At 54.4% G+C, this 26257-nt stretch overlaps 2 protein-coding genes across 9 annotated transcripts in view; one reads left to right on the top strand and one right to left on the bottom strand.

Annotated features, from left to right (window-relative positions):
- The window catches only part of ADA (adenosine deaminase), an 81822-nt gene extending 62410 nt beyond the window's left edge, over positions 1-19412 (top strand). For all 7 annotated transcript variants that reach the window (XM_065922049.1, XM_065922050.1, XM_065922055.1 and 4 more), the window contains 11 exons: positions 3200-3261; positions 8773-8895; positions 11812-11955; positions 12674-12789; positions 14002-14129; positions 15032-15103; positions 15199-15300; positions 15613-15677; positions 17036-17165; positions 17778-17880; positions 18363-19412. In XM_065922049.1, coding sequence (XP_065778121.1) covers positions 3200-3261; positions 8773-8895; positions 11812-11955; positions 12674-12789; positions 14002-14129; positions 15032-15103; positions 15199-15300; positions 15613-15677; positions 17036-17165; positions 17778-17880; positions 18363-18376 — 1059 coding nt within the window. In that variant the 3' untranslated portion in view covers positions 18377-19412. The remainder of the gene's footprint in view (positions 1-3199; positions 3262-8772; positions 8896-11811; positions 11956-12673; positions 12790-14001; positions 14130-15031; positions 15104-15198; positions 15301-15612; positions 15678-17035; positions 17166-17777; positions 17881-18362) is intronic.
- PKIG (cAMP-dependent protein kinase inhibitor gamma) overlaps positions 19174-26257 on the bottom strand; it is a 77225-nt gene continuing 70141 nt past the window's right edge. For both annotated transcript variants that reach the window (XM_065922058.1, XM_065922057.1), the window contains exons 3-4: positions 23348-23521; positions 19174-19901 (exon numbers count right to left, since the gene is read on the bottom strand). In XM_065922058.1, the coding sequence (XP_065778130.1) occupies positions 19822-19901; positions 23348-23498 (231 nt within the window). In that variant the 5' untranslated portion in view covers positions 23499-23521 and the 3' untranslated portion in view covers positions 19174-19821. The remainder of the gene's footprint in view (positions 19902-23347; positions 23522-26257) is intronic.

Here is a 26257-nt window from a genome sequence, read left to right as displayed (position 1 = left end):
TGCCTCCCTCATGAGGGAAAAGGGGATTGGGTGTAAGGCCCACCCAGATATGGAGAAGGCAATGGCAACCCACTCCAGTACTCTTGCCTGGAAAATCCCATGAATGAAGGAGCCTGGTAGGCTGTAGTCCATGGGGTCGCGAAGAGTCGGACAGGACTGAGCAATTTCACTTTCACTTTTCACTTTCATGCATTGGAGAAGGAAATGGCAACCCACTCCAGTGTTCTTGCCTGGAGGATCCCAGGGACAGTGGAGCCTGGTGGTCTGCCGTCTGTCAGGGGTCGCAGAGTCGCACACAACTGCAGCAACTTAGCAGCAGCAGCCACCCAGATAATCCAGGAAAAACTCCTCAAGATCTTTCATCCCATCTTTTGCCCTGTATGAAAGTCTGTGTTCTGGGGATTAGGATATAGCTGTCTTTTAGGGGGCTCACCATTCAGCCCCCTGCACCAGCTGCAGGGGCTGGGGAGGGGACTCCTCCCTCTTGATATCTGTTCACCTCTCGCCTTCTGCAGCCCGCATGCTGCTGGCTTCCCTTCCATCTCTCTGGCAGCTCTTCTCCAGGCTCACAGGCTTCTGTAAAGCCACTGGGCGCTGGTGCTTGCCCAGGCTTCCTTTCCTGCTCTTTCCTCTACATTCCCTCTCTGGGGGAGCTCATTCAAGACCACAGCCTCCATATTCCTACTCACAGCTCCAGCCTGGACCTCTCTGGGAGCTCCAGACCTGCACAGATGCTGGCTCAGTCCCCGTACACGTGAAGGTCTTAGCGGCGTCCCCGCTTCACATACCCAAGATCACACCGACTGCTCTTCTCTCCCCACACCTCCACCCCTCCTCCCTGCTCAGAGCTTGATCCTCTTCCTGGGCTCTCTGTCTCAGAGTCCGAATCACTTCTCACCCAGGCCTGACCTGAAATATCCTCCTTGACACCCCTTTTTGTTCACCTGGCGTGTTGGCCTCACCATCCCAGTCCGAGACACCATCATCATTCAAAAACTTGACTGCAGCTGTCTCTAGCCAGGCATTGCCCTCTTCAGCATCAAACCCATGTCTCTGTCACTCTCAGATCAGAGCCCAATCCTCCTTGTGCCCCTGCAGCCTCTCCAGTTCCACCAGTGCTCCCCTCTCTGGACGTGTGTTCAGTCCCTCTCACACCATGTTCTACTCCCACTGCATGGCCTTCGTACATGCTGTTCCCTCTGTCTAGATGCTCTTCCAGCCTTCCTGCTCACCCCCACTTTTGCCTGTTGCTGTTCAGTCGCTAGGTCATGTCTGACTCTTTGATACCCCATGAACTGCAGCACACCACGCTTCCTTGTCCTTCATCATCTCTGGGAACTTGCTCAAACTCATGTCCATTGAGTCAGTGATGCCATCCAACCATCTCATCCTCTGTTGCCATCATCTTCTCCTGCTCTCAATTTTTCTCAGCATCAGGGTCTTTTTACATGAGTCAGCTCTTTGTATCAGGTGGTCAAAGTATTGGAGCTTCAGCATCAGTCCTTCCAATGAATATTCAGAGTTGATTTCCTTTAGGAAATCTCATCCTTAGCTCTTAACTCAACCTCTGCTTTCTCTGGGAAACCATCATCAGCCCTCTAGCTGAGTGAGTTCTTTTGTTTGATACCTTTTTGTTAGGTCTGTGTTCATGCCTCCCAGGAGCTGACTTGGCTTGTGACTGTGCATTCACCAGTGTGACATTTACTTAACGTCTATCTTTCTTGCTGGACTGTGAGCCTCATGGGACCAGGACTCCTCCAATGCAGGGAGTGTGGGTTGGATCCCTGGTGAGGGAGCTGAGATCCCACTTGCCTTGTGGACAAAAAACCCAAAACATAAAAGAAAGGCAATATTGTGACAAATTCAATAAAGACTTTAAAAAAAAAAGAAGAAGAAGAAAGAAACTGGAGGCTCAGAGAGGTGAGGTCACCTGTCCAAGGTCAAACAGCTGGTTGGCAGTTCCCCGCCCTTCAGTGTTCCCAGCGCAGAGTACTTTTCGAGAATCCAATCAACTTTTGGCTGAGTGGGCATTCAATTCATCTTGTCAGGGAATCCAACAACTCCTGGATGCAGAGTCTGCGACAGAGTCGGTTCTTTGTCGGCTGAATGACTTCCGGAGAGATCTGATTACTCTGATATCCTGCTGATGGGGGGCTTGGCGGCCCTGGCCCTGCTGGCCCCCTGGGGGCCCCGGGCTGGGCTTCCCGCACAGGAGACAGCTCATGTGGGTGCTCCCAGGATGCGCTTGGGCCAGTGGGTCCCTGGCTACTCCCTCCCCAGCCAGGGTGACCACTTCTTGTCCAGACTCCCAAGTTCCAGGGAAGGCCCCACCCTGGTAGAGATGTTTATTAAAAAATGGTCTGAGTCTCTCCCTGGCTGGGGAAAAGCTCTTCCAGAGAGATGGCAGTTGCTTCCCCACCATCTCCCAGCACCTGCCCTACTTTTCTTAACAGCCTGTGTGAAGGACCCTGGCCGAGAGGCAGGGGCTCTTGCCCATGGGCTGAATCTGCCACCTTTTAAAATTCTTAAATTGTTCTTGGACAGGGAGGCAATCTTTTTGACTGTTGAGGAAACAGGCTAGGAGAGCTCACGTGTCTTGTCTAAGATCACACAGCCAGAGAAGAGGCAGAGCTGGGAGTCCAGTCTGATGAGCTGGCCCCCAAGTCCCTGTCTGTAAGCTCTTCGGTTTGTGTCCTGAGCGTTGTTGGTGGGGATGAGCATAGGGGATAGGATCACCAAGATAGCCAAGTAGTTAGTGCCCTTTCTGGGGTTGTGGGAAGATCTTTTAAGAAAAAACAAAAACTTTATTTTGTATTGGAGTATAGCCTATTAGGGCTTCCCAGGTGGTGCTAGTGGTAAAGAACCCACCTGCCAATGCAGGATACGTTACAGACTCTGGTTCAACCCCTGGGTCGGGAAGATCTCCTGGAGGAGGGCATGGCAACCCACTCCAGTATTCTTGCCTGGTCTTCCCTGTGGGGAAGCAACTTGGAACACAAGGGGAGAATGGATACATGTATGTATATGACTGAGTCCCTTTGCTGTCCACTTGAAACAAACACATCGCGTTCCAAGTCGCTTCAGTCATGTCCAGCTCTTGGCAACCCCATGGACTGTAGCCCACCAGGCTCCTCTGTCCACAGGGTCCTCCAGTTTATGGGTGTTTGTGTTTTCTCTTTTCCCCTCTGCGCCCTTGCAGGTAGAACTGCATGTCCACCTGGATGGCGCCATCAAGCCTGAAACCATCTTATATTATGGCAGGTAAGTCTACAGATAAGAGGCCTTCTTCCCCAGGAGGCCTCTGGAGAGTTCCACGTTGTTTGGATTGACTTACTGAAATCTCGTGACAGCTTATGAGGTGGGTATATTACTGTCCCCAATGTACCAGCAAGGAAACCAAGTCAGGGTAGGGGAAGTGAGTTGTGATGTAAACAGGTGTGATCCTGAGTCCATGCCCCTGACCATTGCCCCAGTGAACTGGAGGTTTCGATGAAGTATTGCACAAAAACTACTTAGCTGAGGGCAAGCATGCTAAGTGCTCCATAAATGTCACTTTATAATGACATTACTATTATTAATTATAACCTGTGGTTCTGACTAAGTGGGGTGAAGCCACTGGGCTTATCTCTTCCTGTCCATTGCCCAGTGTCAAGTACCAGCTGTTGACACAGGGTCCCTAATGAGGCCATTAGGGTAGGTTAACCAGGTACCCAGATGGGATCTAATCGCGGGCACCCATTGAGGGGTCATATCATGCTCATTAGTGGAGCAAGAATCTGAGAGAGTCCAGGGCAGGTTAGAGGGAGGAGGAAAGGGAGGAGCCCTTGAGGGCAGCTGGTCGGGTTTGCTGTTTCCCACGTCTACTTGGCATCCTGGGAACCATCTAGGCACTTCTTTGGGCTCTAGAGAAGGGGTGTGGGTTTGATCCAGCTGGAGTTTGATCGTGAGGTCAGCAGGCAGGGGACCGGGGAGTCAGTCAGACTGGGATGTGGACAGAACATGCTGGAGGCCTCCCCGGTGGGGTGGGCTGGGGCTGAGAGGGGGAAGCATGGGTGTGTCTGGTCTGATGCCTCCTCCACCCCAGCCAAATCCAGTGGCCTTTTACCTGCCCTGTGACTTGAGCCTTCATTGACTGTGTTCTCACCTGTTTCTTTTTTTTGTTTGTTTTTTTGGCTCCCATGCCACATGGCTTGCAGGATCGTGGTTCCCTGACCGCCCTCGGCAGTGAGACTAGAGAGTCCCAGCTCCTGGACCACTAGGGAATTCCCTCACCTGTTTCTTCTTATTCTATCTTGTCTCTGGGAGCTTTAATTTCTTTCTCAATCTCCTTCCTGACTTTGCCACTCTTCTCCAAAGCCCATTCTGAATCTGACCACTGTCTCTTCCCTGTCACCATGCTGGTCTGAGCCATTGGACTATTGCAACGACTTCCTGACTGGTCTCCAGGTGTCCACCCTGACCTCCCCCATCTACTGTCCCCACAGTACTGGAGTCAGAACAATCATCTTAGAACATTGTGCAATTGGATCGCTTCCTTACTCAAACCCTCCCCACTTGCTCGGGGTCAAATCCAGTGTCCATACATGGCCCTTGCAGTTCTACAAAGCCTGTGTTAATCTCTTTGACCTCTTCTACTACGTCTTGGTTAGTTCATGCCAAATGTTCTCAAACATGCCAGACCTAATGATCAAAGAATTTGGGTAACTTACCCAAGATCACACAGCCTTTAAATAAGAGCTGGGATTTAAACCCAGGTCATTGGACTTGAGAGTCTGCCATCTTTCCCTGCACACACAAATAGTCTCATTTGTTCTTTCCTGTACCTTGAAAAGAAAGTACGATCTGTGTTCTACTGACAAGGATGTGGAGGTCCTCAGGGGGACAGCTCCTGCCCAAGGTGACTTGGCTCCTACTGGAGGAGGATGGACTTTGAACACCAAAGCCTGTGTTCATCCTCTTTATTGGGCTCTTGTTGTTCCTGTTGTTCAGTTGCTTAGTCGTGTCCAGCTCCTTGCGACCCCATGGACTGCAGCCCTCCAGGCCTCCCTGTCCCTCACCATCTGCCAGAGTTTGCCCAGCTTCATGTTCATTGCATCGGTGAGGCTGTTCAGCCATCTCATCCTCTGATGCCCTCTTCTCCTTCTGCCCTCAATCTTTCCCAGCATCAGGGACTTTTCCAATGGGTCATCTATTTGCATCAGATGACCGAAATGCTGGAACTTCAGTTTCGGCATCAGTCCTTCCAGTGAATATTCAGGGTTGGTCTCCCTTGAGATTGACTGGTTTGATCTTGCTGTCCAAGGGACTTTCAGGAGTCTTCTTCAGCACCACAGTTCGAAGGCATTAATTCTTGGCATTCTGCCTTTTCTTCGGTCCAGCTTGAACAACCATATGTGACCACTGGGAAGACCATAGCCTTGACTATACAGATCTTTGTGGGCAGTGTAATGTCTCTGCTTTTCAACACACTGTCTAGATGTGTCATAGCTTTCCTGCCAAGAAGCAGTTGTCTTCTGATTTCATGACTGCAGTCCCCGTCTGCAGTGATTTTGGAGCCTAAGAAGAGGAAATCTTCTTGGCTCTTAGTGTATCTCAACACCAAGCAAGGCAGAGAATTGAGCAACAACCAGGGCATGACCATGGCTGACTGGGGAGCCATCTAAGAGCTGAGCTTGGCTCTCGGTGGAGAGAGGTTTGACTGCTGTGAGTGGCTGTGGGTGGCAGGGGAAAGTGAAAAGTGAAAGTGTTAGCCACTCGGTTGTCGTGTCTGACTCTTTGTGACCCCACTGACTGTATGCAGCCCTCGAGGCTCCTCAGTCCATGGGATTCTCCAGGCAAGAATACTGGAGTGGGTTGCCATGCCCTCCTCCGGGGGGCTTCCTGACACAGAGATCAAACCCGGGTCTCCTGCATTGCAGGTGGATTCTTTACTATTTGAGCCACCAGGTGGCAAGGGACCTAGGAACAGTTCCTTCCTGTCTCAACCTTGGGTCCCAGGGAGGAGTTTTACATCTTAGTCTAGCAGCTTCCAGAGGCCCAGTCCCCTGAGCGGTGCTGGACCGTCTCCTAGGGGACCGCTGCAGCAGCTCTGGCTTCTGCCCTGGTTTTCCTGTTCCCCACACTCCAGCCAGGAGGAGCTCTTTAAAAAGTACATCTTTGCATGTCACCCCCTTGCTTATAATCCTTCAGTGGCTTCCCAGGGCTTTCAGGATAAGGTCCCAGCTCCTACGAAGCCCCCATCTGGCCCTGCCTGACCCTTGGTTCATCTACCACTGGCCCCGCTCTGATCTGCAGCTGCCTTGCTCTGGAATTTTCTCATTGCTTTTTCCTGGGGCTCTAGCGGGGCTCTGATCCTACCTACCTGTATCTCTCTTTCTGCTCCCTCAGGGGAAAAGGACAATCTCACTCTTTTTGCTTAACTGTCACCTCCTCCAAAAAACCTTCCCAGGTAACTCTATCTGTGGGGCAAAAAGATCTCTCTTGGGTGGCTGTGGAGAAGAAGAGGCTAATGGGAGAAATATTTAGGATGAAATAACTGGGGCTTGGGGACCAGCTGTTGATGAGTAAGGGAGATGGCATCTGGGGGAGGCTCCTGATTCGGGTTCAGGCAACTGAGTGTGTGGAGGAGTGTGTGCGTGCTGAGTTGCTTCAGTCATGGCCAATTCTTTTGCGACCCCATGGACTGTAGCCCGCCAGGCTCCTCTGTCCCTGGGATTCTCCAGGCAAGAATACTGTAGTGGGTTGCATGCCCTCCTCCAGGGGACCTTCCCAATCCAGGAAGCGAATCTGTGTCTCTTGTGTCTCCTGCATTGGCAGGTGGGGTCTTTATCCTAACTAGCGCTAGAAAGGATGAGCCACATTAGGAAATGTGGAGCCTAGGAGAGGGTGGGGCTTGGGGGAGGCACAAAGCGGGTGGTCAGACACAAGGGTCGCCTTGGTCTTGGCTGTCTATCCAGGGCCAGCACACTGTGGGTCCTCTGATGGCAATGAGAAGAGGGAGAAGATTGAAAGCTCTGGATCTGGGACTTCCCTGGTGGTCCAGCAGTTCAGGTTTTCCACTTCCAATTCAGGGGACACGGGTTCGATCCCTAGTCAGGGAACTAAGATTCTCCATGCCATATGGAGTAGCAAAAGAAAAAGAAAAAAAAAAACAAAAAAGTTCTGGATCTCTGGATTGGTCCAGGGGGCCTGCGGCAAATGTGGCCACTGTGTTTGGAAATATGGGAGCTGGAGGCTTAGCCTTACCGTCTCTGCCTTCCACCCACCAGCTCCCAGAAAGATATGCCAAATATAGCATCTAACAACTGGTACGGGCTCTGCAGAGGCCGTGGTGACTGGGGATGGCCTCATGAGGGTGACTTTGAGGCAGGCTGGCCAGCAGGGGAAGGCCCAGGGGGCACTGAGCACCTGACCTTGGTGCCAGGACCACACCATGAGCATCATCTTCCCTGGGGACACCTGGCAGGGATGGAGGCCTGACTAGGAGCTTGAGCACCAGGGTGACCCCTGGTGATACCCACAGGACACTCATGAGGCTTGGGGTCACCTTGAAGTGGAAGAGGACATGTTTAGGGGGATTTAGGCAACAGATATTTATGTAGAGAAACATTTTAGTATTTTAATAACAAGCTATTAAAAGGACTGCAACACTTTGGTCCATTTTTCATTTCTTTGGCAGTGTCATCCTTTCTGTCTTCTGTTCTTGCTCTGCCGGTCACTGGAGGCCGAACCTCTTGGTTGAATCACTTAATATTCTTAATCATTTGCTCCTATTTTTTATCTTGTCTTTTGTTCTACTTGCAGGAGGATTTTCTCAATTCTATTTTCCATCCCTTTTATTATTACATCCTGATGTTCACTGCCCTATTCTTTTAGATCTCCGAAAGCTCTTTCTTCCTCCCTGAATGTCCCCTTTTTAAAAAGGACTGTTCTCGTTTCAAGGATGGAGCATTGTCTCCTCTCCTTGAGGCTGTTCGTTTTAAGGTTTTTAAAGTTTCTCTGCCTGTTTGTTTCCTACAGTTCCTTTGATCTCTTGACCCTCATGGGAGAAGCATCTCTTGACTGTCTGGGGTTCTTTGCCTGTCGCTTTTATCTTACAAGTGGAAAAACTGAGGCCCGGGGCCACTCATGGTTGGGGACAGGGCCCAGAAGAGCAGAGAAGTGAGGAAGCCAGCCCAGCATTGCACCCATGGGGCCCCAGCTGGGAGGAGGCAGGGAGCTCTGCGGAGAAATGGAGGCCCTGGAGCAGAAAGACTGTTCTCAGCCAGCCTGTACTGAGCGGCCACGTGTGGGGGGCTGTGGGCAGGGAGGGGAGAGAGCTGGGGAGGTCCCGGTGCTCTGCCGGGACAATGGGCCGGGCCAGCCTCTCTGATGTGCCGGCCACCGGAGGGTGGGGTGGGGAAGTCCGGCGCCTGCCCCTGCCCCGGGCATTGTGTGCTGCAGTTCTTGCCCCTGATAACCCTTGACCTGGCACAGGATCAGCTAGCTCTACAGCGAGCTTGCTCTTGCACCTTGCATGTCCCCAGACACCCATGTGTGTGTGTGTGTTCATGTGTTAAATGGGCTTTAACACCAGTTGTCCTCCTTGAGATTTGTTGGCTGGTCATGGCTTCGGTGGCAGGAGGTCCTGGAAGGACTTGGGTCCTGGTTCTTTATGCCCTGGGCCTCAGTTTTCCCATCTGTCCAATGGGAGGAGCTGGATACCTGCCCCCTGTGAGGAACTGGTAGGGTCCTGCCCAGGGTCATCCACCATCCTCATTGTTTCGTCCCCAGGAAGAGGGGCGTCCCCCTCCCCGCCGACACACCAGAGGGGCTACAAAACATCATCGGCATGGACAAGCCACTCAGCCTCCCAGGCTTCCTGGCCAAGTTTGACTACTACATGCCTGCCATCGCGTGAGTCTTCCCACCCCACAGGCCCTGGGCAGCGTCATGCCATGCTGCCGGCCCCCAGCCTGCACGCCTCAGCCTGTGGGGCAGGGGAAGGCACTGGGCCACCCTGCTCTACCTCTCAGCATTGGCTGCACGCCTGTTGCAAATCTCCCATGCCTTTGGGCCTTGGTTTTCCCTTCTGGAAAGTGGGTGTGATGGGCTGAAACTCCTCTCCTTCCATAGCAAAGTGACGGGATGTGGGCGGTTGAGAACACAGATCCTAGTATCAGAATCTTTCATGAGATAACTGCGACACTGGGGAGATTTGCCCTCTCTGGGCCTCGGTTCCCTCATTTAGACAATGGGGCTTATGACCCTCTCCCTCCCAGGCTGGGGTTTGGAATGGACACAGCGCTGTCCTCAGCAAGCCCCCTGTTACTATGAGGACAGTTGCTACCTTTATTGACAGCCAGGCACTGCTGGTTTGATGTTACTTTTCATTCCTTCCATTTTTAAATTTATTTTTCATTCCTTCCATTAAAAAAAAAAATAGACTATCTTAGATATAGAAGAAGGTAATGTGTACAGCTCACAGAACTGTCCTCTTTGTAGTTGTTCACAGTCCTGAGACCTGGACCCCCTCCTCGTTGGCAGAGGAGGAGATGAAGGCTCAGAAAAGTTGAAGGACCTTACTGAGGACCACACAGCCTGCAAGGGGTGAAGCCCAGATTCTCGTCCAGGTGTCACCTAGAGCTTCCTGGCATGAAGCAGAGTTTCCCAAGGCAGGCGATAACTGGGCCTTGGCAGTCAGTGCTGCCGGAGATCAGAGGGGGATGAGGTGGAGGGGGCTGGAGGAGGCAGGGAAGGCTGCCTGGAGGAGGAAGTATGGACGGATCCTTGGGAGGGAAAGGTGTGCTATTGTCCAGACGGCTGGACCTAAGGAAAGGTCTGGAGGACAAGCTGTTGGAGGACCAGTGAGGAGGGTGTGTGAGTCGGATAGAAGCCCTTGGCTGCGTAAGTGGCAGGACAGGAATGAGGAGTCCTGCGGAAGGAAGGAAGATGTGTGCCAAGGCTGCTGGCTGCTTTCTGGAAGCTTCTGGACTCAGCCTGGAGGGCCCCCAGGGCCCCCATCCTTGGCCCATCAGTAGATGCTGTGGTACACAGGCTGCCTCCCCTGGACACCCCGCACCAGGACACATGGACGGGCAGAGCTCATATACAGGCCGAGGTGCCTCTCCTGCAATGCTACCCAGCTCCATCTCTTGGCCACAAGACAGAAGAGAGCCAGCTTCCTGAAGGCTTAAGGCAGTTTTGATTTGCATTTCCTTGGTGATAGTGACGTCAGGCACCTTCTCGTGTACCTGTTGGCCATTTGTGTGTCTTTTGACACATGTCTATTCAGGTCCTCTATTTTCTAAAACAATTTCTTTATTTGGCTGTGCTGGGTCCTAGTTGTGGCCTGTGGGACTGGTTCCCTGACCAGGGATTGAACCTGGGCCCCCTGCATTGGGAGCACAGAGTCTTAGTCACTGGACCAACAGGGAAGTCCCCCTTTGCCTATTTTTTTTTTTTTAAATCAGTTTTTGTGTTGTTGTTTGCTTTGCTGTTGAGTTGTAGGACTTCCTTCCACATTCGGGGCATTAGCCCTTTACCGCATGTGTGGTTTGCAAACACTTTCTCCCCTTCGGTAGGTTGCCTGTCACTCTGCTCCTGTTTCCTCTGCTGCGTGGAAGCGCTTCAGTTTGGTGCAGTCCCCCTCCTCTAGTTTTGCTGTGGTTGCCTCTGTGTGTCCTTTTCTCCTATTTCTCCTCCCTGCTGGCCTACATCTATCACTCAAGAAATATTTCGGCAGCTGCAGTGTCCTAGACTCTGTCCTTGGCTGAGGGATCGTAGCCATGACAAGACAGAAGGGTCCTTGTCTCACGGAGACTATGTCCTAGGTTGGGGAGGTGAAACCCGGCTAATAAAGAAACCACGTGATCTGTCATGTCAGGGGCGATAAGGGAGAAAACTGAAGCCCGGGGAAGGGGCTGGAGACGGGCGAGGGGCTGTTTTAAAATGAAGTGGCCAGGGAAGGCCTCCCTGAGGAGGTGAGGCTGGAGCCAGGCTCTGAATGGAGGGAGCAGGGAGGACAGGGTGATCCGAGGAGGAGCCTGCGGGCCAGGGAGCTGCAAACACGAAGGCCCTGACCTGCGAACTAGCTTGACTGTTCGCTGGGTGGAAAGGCGGCCCTGGAGGCCTCAAGGAAGGAGCAGGGAGGTTGGCAGGGACTGGATTATGCAGGCCTTGTGGGCGGGGTCTCGGAGTTGAGATTTCCGCTATGAGGTGGGATGACATTAGGGCTCAGAGTGGAGGAGCGACACTTTTATTTTTGGCAGCATCGGGTCTTAGTTACGGCACTCAGGATCTTTCATGGTGTGACGTGAGATCTTTCGTTGAGGTGAGGGTCTCTCTAGTTTGGTGCAGGACTCTCTAGGTGCGGTGCGGGGTCTCTCTAGCTGCAGCACGTGAACTTAGTTGCTCGGCAGCCTGTGGGATCTCGGTTCCCTGACCAGGGATTGAACCCTGGTTCCCTGAACTGCAAGGCAGATTCTTAAGCACTGTACCAGGGAAGTCCCAGAGCGGTGTTCTTTGATTTCCATTTTGAAGACTGCAGGAGCTGCTGTACCCGGGCAAGGGTGGAGATGGAGAGGCTGGTGAGGTGGTCGAACCGGGCTGGAGGAGGCAAGGATTGGCATCGAGTTGGGAAGCAGAGCTGACAGGATGTGCTGGGCTTCTAGGATCTTCTCCAGTTGAGGCCCAGAGCTTGTGGCTGGGGGATGAGAGATTGGGGGCCCCACGTGGATTTGGTCTGCCATGGGTTGGGGACAGCTTTGTCACTCCTGGAGCTCCCAAGGGACCTGGGGAAGGTTGTCTCGAAGCCCTCTCTTCCCTTCCCAGGGGCTGCCGGGAGGCCGTCAAAAGGATTGCCTATGAGTTTGTGGAGATGAAGGCCAAAGAGCGCGTGGTGTACGTGGAGGTGCGCTACAGCCCGCACCTGCTGGCCAACTCCAAGGTGGAGCCAATCCCCTGGAACCAGGCTGAGTGAGTGACCCCCGGAGGGCTGTGGTGGGGTGGCCTGGCCGGGCCTGGGGCCGAGGGGCACACTGGGAGCCCTGGCCCACACAAGACTTTGATCTTGCAACCTGAGCTGGTTCGCAGCCTCAGCAAGATGGGCCTGACTCTGCCATGAGGGACGTGGTCCCCATCCCTCACCCAGGCTTCTGGTCTTACCTTGGGCAGAAGCGTTTGACTATGTCTTGCCATCCGTAGTCCTGGGCACAGGCCTGTGGTCTAAAATGTGAACTTGCATATCCAGTGACATCTAGGGGTCACTTCCTCACCCAGTAGCTGACCCATTCTTGCCCCTTTTGCCTAGACCCCAGGGATGACCCCCGTGGTACCTCTCAACCGCCTTGCTCCCTTCTAGCCATGACTCTGATACTTGTGGACAAGTGGGAATCAGAGCACCTTAGCTTAGCAGAGCTCTTCATCTTGAGTAGGGGACTGTCTGATGACCCCCCAAGTTGGGACAGCACTTCTGGGTCTGAAAGCCCCCCAGACAGACCCAAGGAAGATGAAAGGGGTGTCCTAGGCCTTGGGGCCGTCTCCCTTGGCCTTTCCGCAGAGGCAGTGGGTTAGTGGGGCCGAGGGCTTCACCAGGAAGACTCCTCCTTCTTCTCTCTCCTCCCTCTTCCGTCCCAGCCTCTGTCATTTACGCCTGCCTTTGTCTCGGGCCCACGCCTCTCTTCCCCACCCACAGAGGGGACCTCACCCCGGATGAGGTGGTGTCGCTGGTGAGCCAGGGTCTGCAGGAGGGGGAGCGGGACTTCGGCGTGAAGGTGCGGTCCATCCTGTGCTGCATGCGCCACCAGCCCAGTGAGTGTGACCCCGGCCCCGGCCGCCCATCTGATGCCACCACCGTGACCTGGCCGGGCACGGGGGTCGTACCTGGTCTCCTCTGTGTCCCCCCACCCCCACCCCGTAGTCTCCCTTGAGCCCATCAGCTGGACCGTGGTGGGGCTTTCTTCCAGGCAGGCTCAGAACTTCCTGCAACAGACTTGGCTCCTCAGGGAGGCTGAGCCTGAGAGCCATGTGACCTGCAGGAGGCTCAAAACCAAGGGAGCCTGCACAATAGATAGAAGCCTAAGCCAGGTTCCCATCAGCGTGCAATCCCTGCTGGAGACTTCTGTGGGCTAGGCCCCCTCCTATCGGAGCTGCGGAACTTGGGACTAGGGTCTGAGCTCTGGGGCCTGAAGGGTCTCCCTATGGCTGACACCAGTCACATCTCCAGGGCTTGTGCTTCCAAGGCTGGGTGACTCTGGCCAGATCACGTCACCTCTCTGGACTTCAGATACGCCTTGTCACAGGAGGTGACCGTACTCACCCTATTCTCTGCCCTACGGATGAGTGAGACCTCAGTGAGGGGCTGATGTCAACCCACAGGGCCTCCCTGGACAGAGTGGCTTGTATTCTCTCTAATCCTCACAGGGGCCTAGGAGGCAGGACCAATTTGACATTGGCGGTCAATAAATTCGACCACCATTTATCCCCATTCGACAGATGATGAAACTGAGGTAGAGGCTCAATCAGCAAAGCACAAAGCCCGGATCGGAAGCCAGGGCCATCTGGTTGCAGAGTCTGTGGTGTGGTTCATTCTTTATGATGACCTCACTGGTTGCAAATGTGTAGTAGTTAGGAATACGTTTAGTAACATGGGTGTGAGTTACGTTTCAGGTTTAAATGTTAACCTGTGTGGACCTCCAGCCCCTCTGCTGAGTTGACGTTGGTGTCGGGGATTGAGAAAGAGAACTGCCTTTTGTCCTTTACTGAGCCCAGGCCCTGCCCTCAGGGTTTCAGCCACGGGACCTTGGCAAAAGCATCCCAGTGACCTTGTGCCACAGTGGGTGACGTCTGCTCTGCAAGGAGGGGATGCTGAGGCCCGGAAGGCTATGGAGTCAGGCCTGGAAGATGGGACCCGGGACCCTCTCTGCCTTGCGCTGGCCTTGGGTGGGAGGCAGGGGTGTGTGGGGTGGGAGGTCTTTCTCCTCCGTGCTGATGCCAGAAGCCCAGCGGGCATCTCACCCACAGGCTGGTCCTCTGAGGTGGTGGAGCTGTGTAAGAAGTACCGAGAGCAGACTGTGGTGGCCATTGACCTGGCCGGAGATGAGACCATTCCAGGCAGCAGCCTCTTGCCTGGACATGTGCAAGCCTACGCGGTGGGTCCTGGGGGAAGGAGGTCGGGGAACTGCAGGCATGGGGAAGCCGCATGCAGGGAGCTTATCTCCACCCTAGTAGGGAGCGGTCACGTGGACCGGGGATCCCAAGGCCCCCTGGGCTTCCAAGTGTTCTTGACTTGGGTCTAAAGTATTAGTGGCTTAGTCATGTCTAACTGCTTTGCAACCCCACGGACTGAACCCGCCAGGCTCCTCTGTCCATGGAATTCTCCAGGCAAAAAGTAAAGGAGTGGGTAGTCTTTCCCTTCTCCAGGGGATCTTCTGAACACAAGGATTGAACCCCAGTATCCTGCATTTGCAGGCAGATTCTTTACCATCTGAGTCACCAGGGAAGCTGTCTAAGGGGCTCTAGAAATTGGAACTCTGGTATGAAGGGAAAAACCCCACTGGATGCTGGGGGTCCTGTGTTGGAGCCTTTCTGCCTAATGATTTGCTCTGTGACCTTGGGCAAGACCGTCTCTTCTCTGGCCCTGTTCCAACTGGTGGGATGACGGAGTTGAGTGGAGCCAACCCCTTAAAACCTCATGACGTCCTTCCTGTGGAAGGGGTGAAGCGTGGGGTGGAGAACAGCAGCTCTGGAGTCTGCCTGGCTTCAGAGCTCAGCCCCCACTTCCTAGCTGTCTGACCTCGGCTGTGATCCCTTGCCCCTCCCTGTTAAGACAAGTATCAGCAGTTGCGAATGTTACCATCGGTATCCAAACCAAGTACAGTGCCTGACACATAACAACTGTCTAATAAATGAGAGCGACCACTTACACGTGGTTACGAAAACAAAACCCACCCAGACCTCCCCTTCTGGAGGCAGGCAAGGCCGACTCAGCCCCAGGGTGCGGTGAAGGCAAGGCCCGCGGGGAGAACCCCTGAACTTGCCCTTGCCCTTCCAGGAGGCCGTGAAGAGCGGCGTCCACCGCACGGTCCACGCCGGGGAGGTGGGCTCGGCCGAGGTGGTGAAAGAGGTGAGTGGTGCGGGTTGGTGGAGGGGTCCTTCTCCCCGCTCCCCCCGCTCCCGAGGGCTGGGCTCCACGCTGGGCTCCACGCTGCTTGTCCGCAGGCCGTGGACACGCTCAAGACCGAGAGGCTGGGGCACGGCTACCACACTCTGGAGGATGCAGCCCTTTACAGCAGGCTGCGGCAGGAAAACATGCACTTCGAGGTGAGGGGCCGGGGAGGGGAGGACAGGGAGGCGGCGTGAGTGGGGCGGGGCCAGAGGTGAGGGGCGTGGCCAGGGCCGCATGGGCGGGGTCAGGGGCCGTGGGGGCGTGGGCTCGGGCCTAATTGCTGCTCGGTGGGGGAGAAAACCAGGGCTGACAGGTTCTTTGGACTCAGCTACAAGGCCACTGAGGTGACCAGCGCAAGAATGCTGCCAGGGCAGGTGGCTCTGGCCGGGGCCAGGGGAAGGGGGCGGGGGTCAGCGTGGCCCGGGAGGATGTGGGGGTTCGTGCCAGCCACCCGCCGCCTCTTCCAGGTCTGCCCCTGGTCCAGCTACCTCACCGGCGCCTGGAAGCCGGACACGGAGCACCCGGTTGTTCGGTGAGGCCTGATCCCGCTCAGTTTTTTACTAGGAAAGCCAAGGGTGGGAAGGGGGTGCAGACACTGGGTGCTGGCCCCGCTGGGTCTCTCGGGTATAGAATCTCTTCCAGTGCTTGGGAAGCAGGAATTATTGTCCTCATCCTACGACAAGTGAGGAATCCAAAGCTTGGATGTGGTGTAACTTGGTCAAGGTCACTCAGCTGTTGGAAAGCAGAGCTGGGGGCCCTATAGCCCATCCAGCTCTAGCAGAATGCCCTGTTACCCACAAGGGAACAGCCACACTCCAGCTTCTGCCTCCTAGCAATGAGGAAGATGAGTCTCTCCTGCCCACCTGGTCTCTGGGCATTCCCCATCACCATCTTGACACTTCCCCCTGGAGAGTCTGTTCCCCTACCCATCCATCCAGTCCCACCCCATGGCCTTGGCCCTTCTTCAGGGTGTCCGGGAAGAAGCCTCAGGAGGGCAAAGCTGACCCAGGAGACGTTCACCAAGAACTCTGGGTGATCACGGTCAGGCCAGCACTGATGGTCTGTCTGCCAAGATTATGACAAGGAAGGGAGCTTGGGCTCCATTTACAACGGGGGCCCAAAGTCTGCTTTAGAACGTGAAGTGAGTGGTACCTACAGGACTTCCAAGTGGAGGTTCCTGGAGGCACGTGCATTTACAGTCTGTAGGCTGGAGGAAGACCTGAGTCGTCTAAGCAGATGTGGTGTTTGAAGGAGAGGGGAAGCTCTCAGCAGGTGGTGGAGCAGGAGGGCCTAGGAGAGAAGCCCGGAAGGACAGTGATACTGAAGGGACGGGTAGAAGGAAAGCCAAGTGGTGGTGTTGGAGAATTCTAGGGAAAAGGTCAACAGTATAAAATTCTGCGACCCAAGTCTGGTGAGGAAAGAGCTAGGAAAAGCCCTCTGGCCTCCACAAGATGGCAGTCAGAGACGGTGCCAAAACAGTTTCCATGGTGGTTCTGAAGAGTCAGATCCCAGTGGGACTGCGGATGGCTGCGGCAGGAGGGGTGCAGACAACTCTTCCAGAGTGGCGGCTATGAAGGGGAAGGCTAGAGAGGGTGGTAGCTGGTGGGGTGGGGGGGTGTGTTGCTTTTTTAGCCCGCCCCAAGCGCCCTTCTGCTTGGCTCCTCTCCTGCCTTTAGCTGGCTCTAAGCCTGGCTGGACGCTTTCAGTCTTGGGTTGCTGGTCTTGTGGCCTTAAGACAAGTCACTGGAGTTCTGAATTTGTTTCTTCCTCTGTACAATGATGAGATCTTCCAGGCATGTCCAAGGGTGCCACGAGGCTCAGAGGAGGGTGGACGTCCATGAGTAATGGGGCGGGGGGCGCTTCTTCCTTGCTCCCCTCCCCCATATCCAGGTTCAAAAACGACCAGGCTAACTACTCGCTCAACACGGATGACCCGCTCATCTTCAAGTCCACGCTGGACACTGATTACCAGATGACCAAGCGTGACATGGGCTTCACCGAAGAGGAGTTTAAGAGACTGGTGAGTGGCTGTGAGCCTTAACTCTGGGCTGTGTGAGTGTGTGGCCTGCAGGTCTCGGAACCTCTGGAGAACTAGGGGTGAGTCTCAACAGGCCAGGCCAAGCCAGACCCAGAGTTTGAGGTCTTCCACAGAGAAGACATCTGTGGCTGAGATCCTGACCTGGAACTGGATTTTCTATCCTGTGCTTGGCTCAAGTGCCCTGAGAGACCCTCAATGCTGTCAACCATCTCCCCAGAAAGGGGCTCAGCTCTACATCCTAAATGTGGTTTGCAGGCCACTCCTGGACCCCAGGACGAGCCCTTGATTTCAGTGGTTCTGATACCCCGTCTGTCCCTGCAGGACCCTCTCTGGCCCCACACATCCTGCCCTGTCTTCAAAGGTTTCTCCAGCCTCCTTCCCGCATCTGTGTGTCATGTCCCATCACTTTAAGAACACAGACCCTCATGGTCTCTGCTCTGGCACTTGCTGCCTGTGAGCCTGGACAAGGGCTCCCCACCCTGAGCTTAACGAATTGCCCGTGTTTAATGAAGAGGCTAGACTGTCACTAGATTGCCAAGGGCTCCCTCCCGTGCTGTCTGGTTTACATGCTGTCTGTCATGCTGGCCCTTCCAGAACATCAATGCGGCAAAGTCCAGTTTCCTCCCTGAAGATGAGAAGAGGGAGCTTCTTGATCTGCTCTATAAGGCCTACGGGATGCCCTCTTCGGCCTCTGCAGGTATGTTTCTGGTGGACCTGCTGGGCTGGTGTCCTGCCCTGGCTCCCGCCTGGCTTCTGGGGGCTTCTAGCAGGATGCTCTCCACTCCCCTCCTGGGCAGCACCAAGGCTGGGTGATGACTCCCTGGCTGGTGGTATCCCCTCACAAGACCAGCTTATTTTTGGGTAAGGCTCTCATGAGGCTGGTCTGGGGACAAGACTTTCTGAAACCCACTGCCCAAGGTCTCGGCAATCTGGGGCATCTCCAGGGCTGCCCAAAGTCAAGGGCAGGGAGTTGAGCCCAGGTCGCAGCTCTGTTCTGCTCCTTCCTTCCTCTGTGGCCTTGACAGAGCCCTCCTTGCTCCAAGCCTCAGTCTCCCCATCTGTACAAAGGGATTCCTCTCTGGCTCTGATGTCCTGTGATTTTTTTCTGTTTGTTTGTTTGTTTGATGTCCTGGATACTACAAGTTGCCTAATCTTTTGCTTCTCTGACTTGTCAAGCAGAGCAGCATCCGTGAAGATGCCGTGGCTACCTCTCCAAGTCCTGGCCCTGCGGATGGAGCCTTCACAGCTCCGGGGTCAAGCGACACGCTTCCCTTTACTCCTTCCAGGGAGACTGTGATTTCCAGAATCACCTACCGATGATCACGAGGCCCACGTGCCTCCTTCCCTGCACACGTGTACCTCGGCAGGGCCGTGGCTCTCCTCTGTGTGCCCGGGCCGGGATCAGGGCCTGGGGCAGGCTGAATCCGAATTCCTCCTCCCCTGGTGACTTGTGCTGAAAATCTGGTGCTCAATAAAGAAGCCGATGGCTGGGGTCGTGCAGCCCCATGGTGTGTGCACTGCGGTCTGGGGCGGGCGACCTGGGTTTTGTAGAGAATGGAAGGGGCTTTGGGGCCCCCAGTCGCAGGCAGTCTGCCCAGCAGCTGTGTCCTGAGAGCCTGGCGGGGGTTATGAATGGGAAGAGGGAGGACAGAAAGGTTTCCAGAAAAAAACAGGCTTCTCCTGAAGAGTCAGTTTCTTAAATGCCCCCTGAACTCTTAACCCCCTTCTACCCTAGGTCCTAAGGGGGAAACTTTCCTTTTGGGTTCCCATAGCTGTGAAGTGGGGTGGGAGACGGTGAGGTGGAAGAGGACTCATTAGACACTGGGCCGAGGAGTGGTGGCTCTGTGGAACCCCGGCATCTTCTCAGCTACTTCCCAGGTACGTGGGAGCCTGGGGCAGCAATGGGTCTCAGCTAGTCATGGCCTTGGGGAAACAAGGCCCAGCTCCTGCTTTTTGCTGTTTACAGGAGAAACAAGTCATCGTAAACCAGTCACACAAATCGTCAGCATTTATTTCCTGGGTTCTAGGTGTCACTTATCTTGGTAGAAAGGGCAGAGAGTTAATCAAGATGGTTTTGAGCACAAAAATCCCTTCCCTAAAAATGGATCTGTGAAGCTCCAGGAGGGAACCTCAGAGCTGCATAGATGGTCCAAGAGTTTAGCTCACAATGGCTTCCAAAAAGAAAAAAAAAGTAAATTGTCAGCTCCCTCCCTTCTCTGCTGAGAAAAGGTTGAAAGTTTCTAAAAAGTTTAAAAGTGCTTTTTAAAAAACGGGGTAAGAAGGTGTCCTGACTCAGAAGGCTGGAAAGGCTGCAGACAAGGGGGCTGAGATGGGACGTGATCCCGCCCGGGCCGCTCACCCCTGGGGCCAGGACCCCGCCCCTGAGTCCCGGCACCCCCTGAATAAATTACATCCTTGCGGTTACAGTGTCTTGAAATGTACCCGGGCGCGGGGGGAGGTGGTGGGGGCGTGCAGCCTGGGGGTGCGGGCAGAGGGCCTTCCAGGGAGGGGGCCGCGGGAGCCCCTGGGCCCGCCTTGCAGTCTGGCCCTGCTTGCCTGGCACACACTGCTCAGAGCAATGCCAGGGCTCCGGGTCCACGGCGCATCTCCCGTCCAGCCTCCTCGGGCAAGGTCACGTTCAGGACGAGGTGGTGCCATCGCTGCTCTTGGGCTGGCTGCTGGCTTCCTTGTCTGAGGTGCCCACCTCCGCCTGTCCTTCTGCAGAGGAGAGGGAGAGGGGCATAGTCACAAACGGAAAGGGTAGAAGGTCTGGCGGGGTCTGGCCACAGCGGGAACGGTGTGGATAAGCCTGGGGAGCAGGACAGGAGCTGGACTGGGGTGGTGGCGGCCAAAGGGAACTCTATCAGGGTCTGCATCCTTTTAATTTCTACAAAGGAAATGCATCTGCTGTTACTGGTATGCAGTGGTGGTAGTTTAGTCTAAGTCGTGTCTGACTTTTGTGACTCCAGGGACTGTAGCCCGCCAGGCTCCTCTGTCCATGGGATTTCCCAGGAAAGGATACTGGAGTAGGTTGCCATTTCCCTCTCCGGGAGATCTTCCTAACCCAGAGATTGAACTTGGGTCTCCGGCATTGTAGGTGGATTCTTTACCAACTAAGCCACAGGGGAATAATTAAAAGCAATGAAGGACCAGGATCATGGATGGATGCTACAAGCATCAGGTGAAGAGCTGTTGAGGGTCAGGATATTTGTGTGGGTTCGCCAGGGTTGGGGCGGCGGGGAGAGGGCATGTGAAGTTCTAGCATGTGACGGGTGTTCAGCAAATGGTAATTCTTACAAGACAGGGAAAAGGGCATCAGATGATGCTGGCTTGGGACTTCCTTGGTGGTCCAGTGGTTAAGACTCCACGCTCCTCATGCACGGGGCCCAAGTTCAATCCTTGGTCAAGAAACTAGATCCTATCAGCAGCAACTAAGAGTTCACATGCCAAAAAAAAACCATCGAAGATCCCGCCTGCTGCAACTAAGACCCAGCATAGCCAAATAAATAAATATTTAAAAAATGAAGATGCCAACTCAGGGGAGCACCAAGGGTGGCCTGCAGAGGGTCTAGGGTGGAGCCTGAGGCTGTTTCATTGTGCTGTGTCCTCCCTAGACCACCCCTATCTCCTCTCTGGGCCCGTCTTTGCATCCTTAGGCTAAGCCCTTTACAGGATGAAGGAGAAACTACCGTGTACCAGGATCCCTAGGCTGCAGGCTAACAAGTACTTTCCAGGTGGTCACACAGCAGCCTGGAGGCGTGATGAGGGTCATGATACGATTTGAGTGAGAAAAACCAAGGTTCAGAGGAGAAAATTGAGGCTCAGAGAGGTGAACTGAGTTGCCTGAGAGCCAAGCGGTGGAGGGAGCAGTGACCTTTCCCCTGACAGAAGCCGGTCCCTAAAGCATCTCTCTCTGGGGTTTGTAAAGGCCCATCACTGCTGCCACCTCCTCCTGCCCTGGCAGCCGTCTTGGGGACTGGGGTGAGTGGTGGGGCGGGGATGTGGGAAGAACTTGGCCACCAGCCCCTCCGACCCTGCCTACCCTGGGGCGCTGCCTGCAGCAAAGACTTGGTCCCATAGGGTCCTCCTGGCCCGCCAGAAGCCTGACAAAGCAGCCAGCACTTGGGGCAGGTTTCCCAACGTGTGACGCCCTGCTGGGTCCTAAGCCTCCCACCCTGGCAAGCAGAAAATTCTAGTCAGATTCCCAGGACCTGCTGTTTGGCCATGTCCTTGCTGTAGGGCCTCGGGCAACATAGTTAACCTCTCTGAGCCTCTAATTCCTGATCCAGGAAGTGAGGATGACGACACCTCCGGCCCTCCGCCCTCTGCAGTCGCCTGGCCCCTGGGGACAGCTTGCCCAGGGGTAAGGCTTCCCCTCTGCAGGTCCCAGCTCTCTTCTGGCCCAGAGAGAAGGCCCCCTACCCCCCCTGGAACGGACTCCCTCGGGGCCAGTTTCAGAGTACGATTTGGAAAATTTCCAGTCACATACTGCCAGGCGGTGCATTCGTATTCCTTCAGGTCCTGCTTGGTTGTTTATGTCTCATTATTTGGCCAAGTAAGGAAACACTGGTGCTCCCCACAGAAGGAAATACCGGAGCAGACAAAGGTTAGCATACAAAGGGCTTGAGGAGCCTTAACACACAGGTGACCTGGGGAAGCCTGGAGGCCAGGCCTTCAAGGACAGGTGAAAACCTTGGTTCCTCCTCCCTCACCCGGGCTGGGCATCTGTCTCCCAGGAGATTTAAGCAAGCAGATGCTCTGGGGCCTTCAGCACCTGTAACCTCTGTAACCTAGTGAGTCTGCTGGACTGAGCACGCCTTGTAAGACTTGCAGGGGAAGCTGCTCATTGCAGGGCTACTAGAAGGTTCCTTGGCCACTCACTGTAGCCTGCTCTCCACCAGGAGGGCTTCGCTGACTTGCAGCTAGCAGTACTCCTTCCTCAGGTCCCCTTCTTAGCAGTCAGTCACCTGGGCAGACAGATGCCAAGACGCCCAGATAACCTCAGGGATTTCAAATCGGATGCGGGTGGGAGCAGGCAGTAGAGGACCTGGGTGGGTGGATGAGCCGCTACACTGAGGTCGAGGGAGGCAGAAAAGAGTCCAGCAGGCAGACGCAGAGGCCTGGCAGCCAGTCCCCTGGCCGCAGGCCCGGCGTGGCAGCTGGATGTGCTGGGCAGCGAACAGCCACCAACCAGGCACCCCTGATATGAACCAAATACTGCCAGGCCCAAGCGGTCAGGACGTGGATCCCAGAGGATCTCTGGGCTCTGTGGGATCGTGGAGGTGGCCAGAGAAGGTGCCTCCCCCGTCTGGGAGGGCGATGAAGTCAGAGGAGACTTCTCAGCAGAGCAGTCTGGGCTATAGAACAAAGAGGAACAGCCAGACTGGCATGGGGAGGCCAGGAAGGACCAGACAGGGAGAGTGCACGGAGGCCCACTGGGGACTTTCAAGAAACGGAAGTCCCTTCCTCGGCTGGATCAGAGGCACAGGGGAGAAAGATGGGTCCGGAGGCTGGAGGAGAGCAGATTCAGACCCGGGGAGGCTCCAGAGCCTGGGGAGATCGGGCCGCAGGACGAGGGAGGGCTGACCACAGATGGATAGGACGGTGTGAGGATGGAGGGGGAGGCTCCTGGGGCAGCCAGGACTGGGTGAAGGACGTTCTAGCGGAGGAAACTGGGAGATGAAGGGGGCTGGGGGATGAACTGGAAGAAGCACGGTGGGACGGAGGCTATAGATGAATCCTGCTGGTAGCTGTCTGGGAGGAAGGCTGCGGTGAGGGCGGCCAGGGAGGCCCGGGCAGAGACTGCTGTGCTGCTGGGAGCGGCCTGAGCCCGGTGGTGGCCGTGGGGACAGAGAGGAGCAGAGGGACCGGGAGGGATGGCGGACGGGAACCGACGGGGCCTGTGGACAGGCAGGGAGCCTGAGGGGCAAGGGAAGCGCTGGGATGCCTGGCCAGAGGGCATGAGGATGGCCTGAGACGCTGGCACCCTCACGCCTGGGGACTGGCTGCCCTCCGCCACTGACCCTGGGCTAGGGGCCCGATTTAAAGGCAGTTTCTTCTCTGAGAAAGAGGGGGCAGCCTGGGACTTAAGAGGCCGGCCCTGGAGCCCAGGAGAGGGTCCCTGCTCCGGGTGCTCGAACCCAAGTGTGCCCGTGGGTTCCGACCTGCGCCCTCGAGGGCCAGCTCGCCCATGTCGCCAGCCAGCTTCCGCACGCTCACGGCCTCGGAGTCTCCCTGGATGTCAGGGACCGCGTTCCGGCGGCCCGTCCGGTCACAGGAGATGAAGTCCGAGTAGGAGGACTCGACCTCCATCATGCCTGTCGCATCGCTCTTCAGGCCTGCGGAGGCAAGGGCAGGGGGGCAGAGGTGAGCCCAGGCGTACCCTGCAGAGAAGACCCAGCACTGGCGGCTTCTGACAAAATGATAACTGCTGCCTTGCTCATGGACCATAAAACAGAAAAAACAGGAAACCGCAAAGAACAAACTAAGTCATGGATAATTTTATACCCCCAGCTACCACTACCATTTTAAAGGACATCTTTCTTTTTCTCTAAAGTTCATGATAACCCGCTACACGTTTATCAACACCGTGTACCAGGCACTGGCCAGGGGCCACAGATGCAGCAATGAAGAAGTCAGCCCCAGTCCCTGCCCTCAGGGAGCTTACAGTCTGTTGGGTCATTTAGGGTAATTAAGTTCTAACACCTAAGTAATAGCCACGGTGCTCGGGGCTTGCAGGGAGAAAGCAGGGTGCCAGAGGAACAACCAGGGCCTGACCAAGGCTGGGGGACAGGAGGTGATATTTTAGCTGAGATTCCAGGCAGGACAGGTAGAGGAGGAGTCTGGGATTGCAGGGAAGAGCACGTGCAAAGGCTCTGCGGAGGGAAGGCATGGTGGGTGTTAGAAATGCAAGGGCCATGGCACTGAGACGCCCAGGACACCGCTGAGCTGGGCAGGGGTCTGTTCGCATCTGCAGCTGCTCCCTCAGGACGATCAGATCAGCATTTCCAAAGATGACTCTGGCCCCTGGAGTGAGCAGGCCCCAAAGGGGGCCAGTTACGGTATGAGAAAGATGGTGGGTGAAGGAAGGAGGTGGTGATGGTCAGACAGATTCTAGATGTGATCTGGTGGATCAATCACCAGGACTTGACGTGTGGCTGATGTTTCTGATGTGAACAATGCAGGTGGACAGAGGATGGCTTGTGAAACGCCGGGTGGGCGGGGAAGAAAGACGGGTAATTAGGCTTTATTACCACAGTCAAAGTGAAAGAGGTAGTGGCTCAGTCATGTCAGACTCTTTGTGACCCCATGGACTGGAGCCCGCCAGGCTCCTCTGTCCATGGGATCCTCCAGCAAGAATACTGGAGTGGACAATCATTCCCTTCTTCAGGGGATCTTCCCAACCCCAGAACTGAACCTGGGTCTCCTACATTGCAGGTGGATTCTTTACTGTCTGAGCCAGCAGAGAAGCCCTGTTGTTACAGAGACGGTTACAGAGATGGTGGTCAACAGCCCTGCTGGTTGATTTTACAGCTGAGAGAGAGGAGAGCCACATATATAAAGAACCACATGCACATGAAAAAAGACCTGGAGATCATACTATAGTATGCTGTCTTTTATAGTTTACTGTTTGAAACTCCCTAAAGCATGTCCTGAAGGTTCTCTATAGATGATTTTTGCACACGTGCTTGGGTATATCATAATATATTTGAAGAGTCCCCTAGACATGAACACAACCCTGGTGGCTCAGATAGTAAAGCGTCTGACTGCAACACAGGAGACCCAGGTTTGATCCCTGGGTCGGGAAGATCCTCTGGAGAAGGGCATGGTAACCCACTCCACTGTTCTTGCCTGGAGAATCCCATGGACAGAGGAGCTTGGCGGGCTCCAGTCCATGCGGTTGCAAAGAGTCAGAAACAACTTATCAACTAAACAACAACAAATAGGCAGCACTAGGTCTTTATGTAAATATTTCAGCCTATGTCTAGCTATTTCTTTAGAGTACATTCCTAGAAGTAGAATTGCTAAGCTAAAGGGAAGGGTGAAATAATGTTTAAGACACAATATTTTGACATATTTGCCTTCCTGAATGACATAATGGTATTTATAATAACCGAAAAAGATGAGTAAATAAAACTCATAAGTTCAGTTCTGTTCCTATTTATATTCCTACCAGCAGCCTGTAAGACTGTCCATTTATCTGCACCCTTGTCAAGAACGGATACTGTTATTATATATTTTTTAAAAGGTTAATCTGCTAAGGCAATAGAAGTATCTCCCTTTGAGCACCGATGATTTTCTGAAGGCAATCAAATCACACAGTCACCACAGGGATTCTGGCCACTGGGCAGACCCTGAGTTAGGAAGCGGGGGTGGGGGTGGGGTCTAAGACACTGGCCTGACCATAGGAGTTCACAGTACTCTAGCTGAGATGGGCCCAGCAAATCCCAGTTCCAGACATATGAAGGCAAATGCCAACGCTCTTCATAGTGTGAGGACGTTTACTGTACACGGTCAGTGACAGGGGAGCTCCCAAATGTCCCTGAAAAGGCTAGGCATTGCATGAATTATAGAGTATTCAAAAAATAACCTATACTGGGTGGACACATACTGATGGCAAAGTGTCAGAGATAAACTATTAGCTGAAAAATTCAGGGACGTTCCTGGTGGTCCAGGGGTTAAGACTCAGCCTTCTGAAGCACGGGGTGTGGGTTAGACCCCTGGTCCGGGAGCTAAGATTCCCACATGCCTCACGGCCAACAAGCCAAAATATACAACAGAAACAATATTGTAACAAATTCAACCAAGACTTTAAAAATGGTCCACCTCAAAAAAAAATATTAAAAAAGAGAAAAATGCAGATTGCAACACCTTAAAGAAAACTCAGTTTCAGCTCATACAACTCAACACCACCAAAAGAAAAACAACCCAATCAAAAAATGGGCAGAAGACCTACACCAACATTTCCCCAAAGAAGACATGCAGAGGGCCAATAGACACGTGAAAAGATGCTCAAAATCACTAATTATTAGAGAAATGCAAATCAGAACTACGAGGTACCACCTCACAGAGGG

This window comes from Muntiacus reevesi, chromosome 2, assembly GCF_963930625.1.
Source record: "Muntiacus reevesi chromosome 2, mMunRee1.1, whole genome shotgun sequence".
Classification (NCBI taxonomy): Eukaryota; Metazoa; Chordata; class Mammalia; order Artiodactyla; family Cervidae; genus Muntiacus; species Muntiacus reevesi.
This window is presented reverse-complemented; position numbering and strand designations above follow the sequence as displayed.